The sequence below is a fragment of the Melitaea cinxia genome, chromosome 25, assembly GCF_905220565.1.
Source record: "Melitaea cinxia chromosome 25, ilMelCinx1.1, whole genome shotgun sequence".
Lineage (NCBI taxonomy): Eukaryota > Metazoa > Arthropoda > Insecta > Lepidoptera > Nymphalidae > Melitaea > Melitaea cinxia.
This window is the reverse complement of record NC_059418.1, coordinates 1099026-1111457: the sequence shown is the minus strand read 5'-3', so window position 1 is coordinate 1111457 and position 12432 is coordinate 1099026. Positions and strand designations below refer to the sequence as shown.

General features: G+C 34.3%; 1 protein-coding gene across 1 annotated transcript; it reads right to left on the bottom strand.

Moving 5' to 3' along the window:
- Nucleotides 1-465: 465 nt before the first annotated feature.
- On the bottom strand, nt 466-6419 carry LOC123665848 (gibberellin-regulated protein 14-like). Its single transcript, XM_045600083.1, has 3 exons — nt 6257-6419; nt 2039-2146; nt 466-1553 (listed from the first exon to the last, which is right to left on the bottom strand). The coding sequence occupies exons 1-3, from the start codon at nt 6417-6419 to the stop codon at nt 976-978; spliced, it is 849 nt and encodes a 282-aa protein (XP_045456039.1). The 3' UTR covers nt 466-975.
- Nucleotides 6420-12432: the final 6013 nt, after the last annotated feature.

Below are 12432 nucleotides of genomic sequence, written 5' to 3'. Positions count from 1 at the left end.
AAATTATAATTTAAACTTTTGACAGAACGAAGTCTGTCCAGGCAGCTAGATTAAAATGTATTAAACACTGTGTTTCAAATTTAAAAACAATAAAACGAAAAATTGGTTTAAATTAAACGATATATTTAATACAGATAACATTTATGTAAATAAGACAAACATTTGTAAAAATCTTAAAATGAACGAAACAATACGGGCATTTAAAATAAAATCATTATCCTTTTAACAATATTAAATTCTTCAGAAATATACGATTATTACGTAACTCCCAAAAAGTATATAGTCTTAGCTAACTTCTTTTGAAAGATAAAAATAATAAAACAAAACAATTAACCTTGGTGAAGCTTAATGAATTAACACCTTCTTTTAAGGAAATTACAGATATTGTCATTTTGAAAATCACACGTGACTAGCGTCTGTAACGGAGTATCAAAATGGCCGCCGTTTGTCTCATTAAAGTTAGTGTTGATTGAAAGTTTACAAAACTTATATTTAAATTAATAAATTTTATACAATTTTCTTCATTAATAACAAATAATGCTTTTGATCAATTGAATGCGCATTTAATTAGAGCGTAACACATTTCTTCTATAGGAATTGTGTTTGACAGAAATATGTACAAGAATATAATATTTCAATGCGGCGTCAGAATGAGAATGCTACAATTTGATGTTTAGATTTTGTTTGAGATTGCGTCATTGTATTTTATATCTGTGTTCTGTACTAGAGTTAGAATTTTGACAGATAACAAACGATGTCAGATAACAAATATCTGTCAAAATTTTAGTAGTTTTAAGATAGAACTTTAACAGAAATATTTTGGTCAGATTACGCTGACGCTACGTAAATTTCTAATGGTTTTAAGTTTTTATCGAGCCACGGATATTTTGTAGAAAATTAAGGACGAGGGATGCGCATGTGTATTACGGATTTGTCAAAGACTATATACTTTTACGGAAGTTATTTTTTACTATTTCAGTTGTAACCAGAGCACATACAGGGGCAGGGAGCATCATCGGACGGCATCTCGTAATTTTGTTGCTGGCAAGGTTCATTATTTTGATAGTTTTCCAACATATTTGACCTAATGTAGATGGTAGGTGGCTGAATATTAGCTTGGCTTGGTGGTCTCACCACAATTTGTGGTGGTATTATATTAGGCAACTCTGGTTGGGTGATGGTTATCGCTGGTGGTTGAATTGGCTGGGGACAGGGTGGTCGGACTATAATTGGCGGTGGTGTTATTGGGGGTAGAGGTCTTGGCCTAACACAAATTGGGGGCACGTTTATTGGACACATTTGAGGGGGTCGGACGTACAACGGCGGAGGGGTGATTGGAGGTATTTGGGATGGTTGAACCTCGATTGCGGGTGGTTGGATCGGCTTGGGCTCTGGTGGTCGGACCACGATTGGAGGTGGCTGGATGACGATATCAGGGTTGGGGCGAACAAAGAAACATCCTCCTGGAACTGGATAAGGCTGGAATCCTTGTAATGATTCCGGTAAATTGTCCCTCTGAATCTTCACTCGGAGGTTTCCATCGGTGTTGGCCGCTGAAAAACAACATTAACATCTTAATATACAAGTATAAATGTGAATACGATCGAGAGGTATTAAATTAAACCACGTAAACCAAGCAGTTCTTAGCTACATACAAGAAATTAGCCAAATAGAACCAGCTTGGACATAGGATACGGCTACAATTGAATTTAGACAACTGTTTATATATGACAGATGTTTTATATATCAAAATCAAAGTAAATTTATTTAAATAGACACCAAAACCACCTTCGAATCATTATCTTACATAATTGTAATCATAATAAAATTTTAAAGAGTATTTACCACCGGATCGGAATGTAAAATCTGCAGAGAAGAATCAGCAAGAAACTCCGCTAAAGAACATCTTAGAAATGTATTTTATGTAAATAATACAAAGCATATGTCTGTCTCACCCATGCTTTCAGGAGTTTTACCAGAATAAAATATAGCCATTGTCATGAATAAAATAAAAATGGAAACTTATATTGCTACTTACATATCTGTCCATCTTCGTCTAGTGCTTGGCACGGCTCACAGGGTGGAGGTGGCAGTCTGCAAGGGCATATTTGTGGGGTTGGTAGCCCGACCACTGACGACAAGAGACCTAAAAAATTACATTTGTGGTGATTGCCATGAATGAAATTAAAGCTAGATATAATTTAATCCCACGTATTGCTACCAAATCACGATGAATGATCTGCTTCAAAAATTTGACACAAAATTCTTTTTTTTCCAAATAGATTTTTAGGCTATAATCTGTGAGTTATGTGGCAATATTTGACTGAGATGGTAAATAAGTATCTTTTAACATACACACAGCGTCGCCTGTGGCTAATGCTAGTAACTTAACGCTTCTGTTATAGATAAGTAAATATACAATTACAAGGGCACAAACTATTGACAGAATAGTGTACTTATTAGAACTTGTCAGACATGTAATAGTGTTAATATTGATATCGAATTATTTCATGAGAGTATCAGTATCATATAAATGGCGATTGTTAGATCTATGATGGAATCTGTGCTGTATTAATTATAGGTGTGTTGATGACGTGTTGGCACAATAGTCACAGCACTGGTTTGTGGCTGTTGCGCTGGCGGTTGCGGACTCCATCCCCGCACATGACAAACATTTGTATTGGTCATATAGATTTTTGCCGTAGTCTGGATGTTTGTCCAGTCCTTGTGGGTCTCCCCACCGGCCTCAGAGAGTGCGTTAAGCCGTTGGTCCCGGTTGTTATCATGTACGCCTGATAGCGACGTTACTCATAGTAAGGAGTATATCCGCCAACTCGCATTGGAGCAGCGTAGCAGATTACGTTCTGATCCTTCTCCTACATGGTGAAAGTGGCCTGTACCCAGCGGCATATCCCAATATTACAGGCTGAAGCGTTAAGCCGTAAGATATCCTAATAAAATAAAATAAAATATATACAAACAAAACCTTCGGAACTGAAGGTGGGGTCATCTTAATCGCGACAATGTGTTAGTCAATAAACTGGGACGTATTTCATCTTTGTTAACTTTCTATTTCTAAGAGTGAAATGGTTTTGTATTTGTATTAGACTTTAAGATCCTATTTACTATAAGGTTAAGAAATCTTAAGCCTTGAATGAGAGGTACTACAATTTCTTCACAATGTGTACGTCAAACTTTCCAAAGACTGCAAAGAATTGGATTAAATTCTCTGGATTTCTCGTGTTCATTAATTTAAATTATCGTGATTAAATCGTTATTGTACGTATACAATCTGGTCTTTAAATAGTATTAAGAAAAAAAAAAATATAAAAAATGGCACGCAGATAATAAACCAAATATTTTCTGTAGTGCAAATGGCATTAGCAACTAAGAGCCCGCGGATGTTTTTAATATAATAAAAAATAAAAAAATAAAAATAAATCACGAGAAAAAATAGTTGAACAATGGTCAAAAATGGTCAGATAAATACCACTATTATATACTTGTCAAATTAAAATAGATAATAGTTTAACACTACATAATTGTGTTTGCAGCAAACGAAGGAAAACCGACTTCAATTATATCGACAAGTAATACAACGAGACACAAGTAAATACGCATTATCAAAGATTACTCCAAAAGTGGTAATTAGACCTCGATGAAATTTAAACGTGACCGTGACATGATAAACATCGTCTTTCGATTAAATTAAAAATCATTAAAATCAGTACACCCAGTAAAAATGTTAGTGTTATGTGGATTTTCGAAAGTTTCCCTCGGTTTCTCTGGGATCCCATCATCAGACCCTGGTTTCCTTATCACAGTACTAAACTAAGGATATCTCCTTTCCAACAAAAAAAGAACTATCAAAATCGGTTCATAAACGACGGAACGAAACCGAACATACATAAAAAAATATATAGATACGGTCGAATTGAGTAACCTCCTCCTTTTTTGAAGTCGGTTAAAAATATTATTTCACAACGATCTCTATTTTCGAAATTTTGATATAAAAAAATATGGCAGAACCAGAAAATTCATTTACATAAATTTACCTTCAGTTTATTTCCACAATTTTCTAGAATATTCTGAAACTAACTATATAAAAAGGTTCGTCAATTAGTTGTCGTATTGGATTATTGATTATATCTGTGGAAAGTTTTGATTGTAACACTGGAGAAAGAAATAAAAAGTAAAACGCTTGACTAATTTCGTCCAATTGTTATGTCTTTGGGAGTTACTTGACTTGTTCAGACTCAATTCATTTGTTTTATGTGTTGTGTTGATTGGATTCTGCTTTTGGAATTGTTATTAACGTGTACTAAGAAAACTATGTACGTGAAAGTTTTAGATACTTGTCTTTTGATTAACTTTCTGTGCACATTATCTATATAAACAATAATGAATGTTGCTAAGCGCGTAACTCGAGAATCGACTCGACTAATTCGGCTATTTTTTTTTTTGTATATGCCTTAAGGCCCACGGAAGGTTTTAGGTTAAAAAATAATAATTTTTACTATTAACTTTTGACAGAACGATGTCTATCTGGGCAGCTAATAATTTATAAAAAATATATAAAAAAAAGTGTTACAGCCAATTTTCTGTCAATTCTATGTCAAATTTCATAAAGTTACATTAACAATGTCTATATTGTCCAAAACACTAACGTTAGATTAGAAATAATTTAAATGGTGGTTCAGTATTCTTAAATTTACTAATTTCACGAGAATTTTCTTATCTTCTAGAACCTTCTCTTGACAATATCAAACACAACAAAAAAAGAATTAGCGAAATCGGTCCAGCCGTACACGCATGATGGCGCGACCAAGGGAAATAGGGATTGATTTTTATATATGTAGATTAATCTAAATAAAAAAATGCAGTTAAGAATATGATTATTAGTGTTTGATCTATATTAATTAACGATGAACGCTAATACAAAACTATATTAAAAATTAACAGCGCCATCTATTGACCGTGCCCCGTAAACAGTAAAATAATAAAAATAATAATTACCTAATAGATACAACGCAGCTAGCCGCCTCATCCTGACATGTCGAAACACCATAAAAACTAGCACTTTTATACAAACCACGACCTCATCGTAATCTTCACACTAAAATCTATTAATTTGTTTCAAAAACACTACAATTGAAGCGAAGTTACACAAACATACTGTTTTGATTCGGAATCATTTTTAAATTCATTTTTTTTATTAAATATATAGCAATGGCAAATTAGACTTTATTACTAAGCAATAAAAACTATAATCTCAAATGCTTTAGTCAATGGAAAAGTATATATAAAGGTATAATTTCCTGTTGATATACATTCGCTAATCATGGTGACATACGGGCTTATATTTTTTGGTGAGTATACTTAATTTTAGTACCACATTAATACCGTGAACTATTTATTTGGCGCTGTTCGTAGCGTTTGCTTCTCAAACAGATCTCTGGTTTCTATTCCCGTTTCGAGTCTGCAGGGCTGGATTTAGAGGTCTGGAGGCCTCGGGGCATTAATGGAGTGGAGGTCCCTTGATCCCAAATTATTTTCCAAATAAACTGTTCAATTTTTTTTTAAAGGTAAAACGTGAAAAAAGTAATGAAAAGTTGTTTACTAGTGTTTACTAGTCTAATTTTGATATTTTTTTCGAAGTCTTTATTGTGGCTCCCTTAAATCCGGCCCTGCTAGTCTGGAAGATATTAATGTTGTAATTATATCAAAGAAAAACGAATGTGCTTTAGAGCACACGACTGAAGTAAAACTTTCTATCTTCACATCATCTTTCATTCTATCTATCATCATATTACCCTTTCAACTTCCGTTAACCTCGCCCGATCACAGTTTTCCTAACCACTTCGTCGCGCATTCACCAGCTTACTCCTCAAGTAAACTATTATCTATTTAGAAAGCCAAGATAAGGCCATATAACATGCTTAGCTTTCAAAGTAAACAATGTGTAGATTTAAAAAAGGCTAACATAACATGAAGACACTCCCGATAGAAGCTAAATAATTGGTTGTCTGTAAAGTCGGTTTATGGACGATAGTTTTACGCGATAACTGCTAGCTCTGACGTCACGCAAGAAGAGAGAAAAATGTGTCACAAGCCAACGCTTGGGCTGATCGTGCCTCGTTGTCCATTAGCTTTTTAAATGACTTCCAAAAAGACGGAGTTTCTCAATGCGATTGTATCTTTTGTATGTATGTTATCTAAGAACCTTCTAATTTTTATATTCATAACTATATTTTACAATCATCAGCGATCATCAGCTCCAGCCTGGCGGCACCCTGGCGCTGCGTTAAGCTGCAAGATGGCAGCACAGTCTGCTTCGGGAATATAGGAAAGCCGACCATATCACCACCATCGATTTGCGTCAGAAGACCATCTCCGCCATGCTCGTGTCCAGCCGCCATCTTCACACCACCCCCGTGCCCGCCGCCACCCTGTCCCCAGCCTTGTCCTCCCCCCTGTCCGCAACCCAGCCCTCCACCCTGTCCGCAGCCATGTCCATTTGAAGCCGTCGATCCTCAGCCGTGTCCGTGTACATCCGTTCCTGAGCCGTGCCCATATGCACCCCAACCATATCCATTATTGATGTCATCCTATTAAATCGCAAGTCACATTTTTGGCAACTCTTTTTGATTGGCAATTTCGGAAAATTGTAATACGTTGGCAAAGTTTTTTTAAAACGTATGACTTTATTTTGGAAACTGATTTTAATGTCACAATAAATTGTATCCAAATTCATATTTTTTTTCTTTTATTCACTTACTAAATAATGTGTGCCTTACAAAACGACAAAGCTAAATATCAAAATTAGTAGATATACTTACAAGTAATTTCAATGAAGGAATTCTTATTTTGTCAATGATTTGTGTACGTTCATTGGTGGGTCAGTAAATATAAGTGACATTTACAATAGATAAACGTACAAGACCGATCGACCCAGTTTTATGGATTTAGTGTCGCCAATTTCCATGTAGGTCATATGCATACGTTTTTATGATTCAATGACTCTTGAATTTCTTGTCGATTTTTCTCAGAATCTACATTCCTAATCAGTTGTTAAACGGTTTTATTTAGCTCACCCCGTTTGTTTTATTTTTTATTCTTGGGTCAAATTTAGTAATTCAAATTTCACCCTCTTCCTGTCAACCGATTAATCTGAAATTTTGTATACACTTTGGATTTTGGTGACAATACAATTATGTTTATTCATTATCATTATAAATTCAAGATGGCCGCGGCTACAAAATGGCGGATAATTTATATTTTATTAATCCCATCAATATGGGTATCAAATGAAAGGGCTCAACAAGCAGAATACAATATACTATAAAAAATTGAAATCCAAGATGGCGGCCGCTACAAAATGGCGGATAACGTAGGTTTTATCAATCCCATCAATATGGGTATCAAATGAAAGGGCTCAACAAGCAGAATACAATATACTATAAAAAATTGAAATACAAGATGGCGGCCGCTACAAAATGGCGGATAACGTAGGTTTTATCGATCCCATCAATATGGGTATCAAATGAAAGTGCTCAACCAGTATAATCAATGTACTATATAAAATTAAAATCCAAGATGGCGACCTCTACAAAATGGCGGATAACTTAGGTTTTATCAATCCCATCAACATGGGTATCAAATGAAAGGTCTCAACAAGTAGAATACAATTTACTATGCAAAATTGAAATCTAAGCTGGCCGCCGCTACCAAATGTCAGATAACAATTTTTTATCAATCCCACCAATATGGGTATCAAATAAAAGGGCTTGACAAGAAGAATACAGTGCACTATACAACCTTAATATTTAAGATGGGCCTTGCAATAATGAAGCACTAAATGAATTAAACAGAATGCAAAATAAAAACTAAAAACTAGAAAATAAAAATAGGTAAAAAAACTTTTTAAGTTAAACGGTTTTATGTTAAACATACATTGCAATGTTTAAGATAAATGTACTAAAAACCAAAAAATAATAAAATAGATACAGTCGTGGGAATTATAAACATATGCATAGACTAGACTAAAATAAAACCGTGGGGCACGTCAATTGTCTACAAATTATCGACTTAATGTGCGATAGAAGAATCGTTTAATTCGTCGTTAAAATAGGCAGTTGGCCCGCAGACGGTGAGGACATTACTTACTATTTTCTTGCTCATGGAAATTCCAATAGTTATACACTCCATGTAAATAAAAGAGATGTTTCAACTAGTTTATCGTTGGACATTCACACTGCTGGCTGGCGAGGAATCGTTTCACTGCTCGTAGTTTGTCTTTAATCGACAAAACATATGATAAAAGTACTACTCGCTCACCACTATGAAACCCTAAAACTCGCTTATAATCGAGCTTGCTAGCTTGTTTCCACATTCTAGCCCTACTTATCACACGTCCATCGTTGTCGGTTGAACAACTGCCTAATTATAGTGTAACATTACAAAACAAACATTTTAATCAACGATTGTAGACAATTGACGTGCCCCACGGTTTTATTTTAGTCTAGTCTATGCATATGTTTATAATTCCCACGACTGTATCTATTTTATTATTTTTTGGTTTTTAGTACATTTATCTTAAACATTGCAATGTATGTTTAACATAAAACCGTTTAACTTAAAAAGTTTTTTACCTATTTTTATTTTATTAATAAAAACGAATGTTATTATTATTCATTAAATAAAGATTCAAAAAGCTTCTGAAGCCTACTTGAATATGTGATAAGAACAATATGAGATTGCATTGTCATTGTCAAAGATGATTTTTCTTCACCATATTGTAATCAAAAGTAATGCTTTAAAACATCACGAAATAAGTCCAGAATTTCGTAAACAAAAAATTTACAAAAACGCGCCTCGAATTAAAAATAAACAGGCGCATAAATGAATTCATTTATGATTGCAAATTGAATGATAACAATTCAAAAAAAAAACTTTAAAAAGAAGAGAAAAAAACATCTGCTTATTTTCCTATCAACGATTTTATTGTTATGTCGCCTTTCTTTACGTAAATATTTGCAAAAACAGTTTTATTAATTTCAACAATTTTTATCTATTACAATAGTAATTAAAAATATAATATCTATCTATACTAAGAAATGGAGAGTCGGTTTTTTTTTTTGTTCGGTATATTACGAAAACTATTGAACCAATCGGAATAATACTTATACCATAAGATGCAGCGTGTTTTGTGGAAGCTTTTAGTATATATGTTGGTGATTACTAATCGTGTAAACAAATATGAATGGACAATTGTTGCTAGTATTCTATTAAGATACTAAAATATCTACTAATAAGCGTTGGTGCAAGAATGAGTATAATCAACCGATATATATATATATATATATATATAACCCGGTCACCAACCCGCCTGCCCAGCGTGGTGACTATGGGCAAAACACATGAGTTCAAGCCATTTTTGGCGTGAACTTGTGGAGGCCTATGTCTAGCATTGGACTGCCATAGGCTGAAGTGATGATGATGACAAGAATGATTATAATCTATACCAATATTATAAAGGTGAAAAGTTTGTTTGTTTGAACGCGCCCATTTTAGGAATTACATACAGGTTACGGGTTCGAATTGAAATTTTTGAAGTGAAATTTCTTTATCGGCGTTGGAAAAAAATTTACGGTAACATCGATACAATCGGATATCGATATAATCGGTTACGCGTCACATTTTTCCGTTACGCGCCATCTTTTTCATGTCCCTACCACGGTTGATTCGAATGGAGTTTTTACTCGGTTACTAAATCTTGTGAAATGTAAGCAATATATTTCATATTTCAGTTACCATAAGCCATCAATAACAAAAATATATAATAACGATAACAATGATAGTAACAACTCTATTACAATTAATGAAATGCTGTAACAATCTTAGTAGTAATAAGATAAAATTAAATAATTGTATTATTTGTATTCATGTCTATGATAATAATAGCATTTTGTTAAACTTTATCTACGCTTCAGCCTGTAATACCCCACTACTGGGCATAGGCCTCTTACCCCATGTAGGAGAAGGATCAGAGCTTACTTAATCCACCACGCTGCTCCACTGCGGTTTGGCGGATATATTCTACTATGAGTAACGATCGCTATCAGGTGTACATGATAACAACGACGGCTTAACGTGCTTTCCGAGGCTCGGTGGGGAGACCCACAAGGACTGCACAAACACCCAGACCACGGCAAACATCTGTATGGCCAATGTTTGTCATGTGCGGGGATCGAACCCGCAACCGCCAGCGCAACATGTACAATCCATGGCTGTGACCGTTGTGCCAATTCTTTTTTGTTGGAAAGTCGATATTCTTAGTTTGGTACCATGATAAGAAAACCAGGATCTGATGATGGGATCCCAGAGAAATCGAGGGAAACTTTCGAAAATCCGCATAACTTTTGACTGGGTGTACCGATTTAATGATTTTTAATTTAATCGAAAGCCGATGTTTATCATGTGGTCACATTTAAATTTCATCAAGATCTGATTACAATTTTTGGAGTAATCTTTGATAACGTGTATTTACTTGACTATTTTTTCGTCTAACTACATTGTATTACTTGTCGATATAATTAAAGTCGGTTTTTGTTCGTTTGCCTGCAAACGCAATTATCATAAAAAGCTGATGCTTGTCTTTTAGTCTCATTTATGTTTGATTGAAATCTGATGACTTCTTTTTGAATAATCTTTGATGATGCGCATTTATTCGACTATTTTTTCGTCTACTTACGTTGTATTACTTGTCGATAATTGAAGTGAGTTTTTTTTCGTTTACGAGCAAACATAATTATATTTCAAACAAAAATTGACGCATCTGTGACACGGAAAGTATAATCGAAAATTTTTACCGTCGAAATCAAACAGAATAAAGATTAAAAGCATAGATATACAATATTTATGTGACTGAACATAAATGTCTCATAGGACCTTTTAATACTTGTAACATTGCCAAGATCTTGATATGATTTTATATTTTTATTGCAATTCTTAAATTGAATCGAGACCACTTGGCGCCGGGTGTAACGCTTTCATATATAAAACTAAAATTGAAAAGATGAAGTGGGTCTGTTGTTTTTGTTTAAAAGTCTTTACGAGTATGTGTGAATGAACCGATCTGGCGATCTTTGTACCGTTTTTTTTTTCTTGAATAGAATAAATTTACTAAAATATACTTGACAATTATCATTATATTTTGGACAATTCACACACTATTTTTAAAAACTATAACCTATGTGTTATTCTAATGTATAAGCTATATTATTGTTTACTTTCATTAAAATCCATTCGGTAGTTTTTGCGTGAAAGAGGAACAAACATCCATACATAAAAACTTTCAAGTTTATAATATTAGTAGGATTTATTATACGTACAAAACTATAAACACAATATATTTGTCATGGAGACTCACGTATAATGGGTGTGCTTATCCCTATAAGAGATTTCTTTCAACACACCGGGAATGGTTAAAGATAGAAATTAAAGGAGGTAGATAAGCAATAAGAAAACATTAAATCATTGAAATATATACATTTACACATACACACACACATATATATATATAGACATATACATTACACACGCGCACTGTACATATATATATATATATATATATATATATATATATATGTCCTATACCCAAAAGTTGTCGGGCAGAAATCGCTCTTTTAGCGTACGAAAAGTGTGAGCATGTTTCTTTTAATGCTGTAAAATAAAGAATATTATTATTACTAGGTATCGATCGCTTCAGCCTGTAATATCCCACTACTGGGCATAGGCCTCTTTCCCCATGTAGGAGAACGATCAGAGCTTAATCCACCACGCTGCTCTAATGCGGGTTGGCGGATGTATTCCCTACTATGAGTAACGATCGTTATCAGGTGTACATGATAACAACCGGGACCGACGGCTTAACGTGCTCTCCCGAGGCACGGTGGAGAGACCCACAAGAACTGCACAAGCACCCAGACCACGGCAAACACTTGTATGGCCAATACAAATGTTTGTCATGTGCGGGGATCGAACCCGCAACCGCCTACGCAACAGGCACAATCTATGACCGTAACCGTTACGTCAACGCGGCTAGCTATCGAAGCATTCACAAATATACTAACCGAAAATTCTTATATCAGAATAGTTAGCTTGAAGACTTCAAGACTAAAACTGTCAAAAGAAATCTGGATATTATAGACAAGTCTAGCCTTAACTTCCTGTCTAAGAAGAGGATTTAGAATCCGAATGACATTTGGAATGTCAATCCTGTAAAACTTGAATGCAACTTAGATTTATTTTCTTCTACACTTTTAGTTCGATTTTGCTTTGAATAAGTTAATGTTTGTGTAAGCTAAAGAGACGTAACTCTAAAAACTTTAATTATTTTATACATTGAATAGCTATTTGATTTTTTTTATC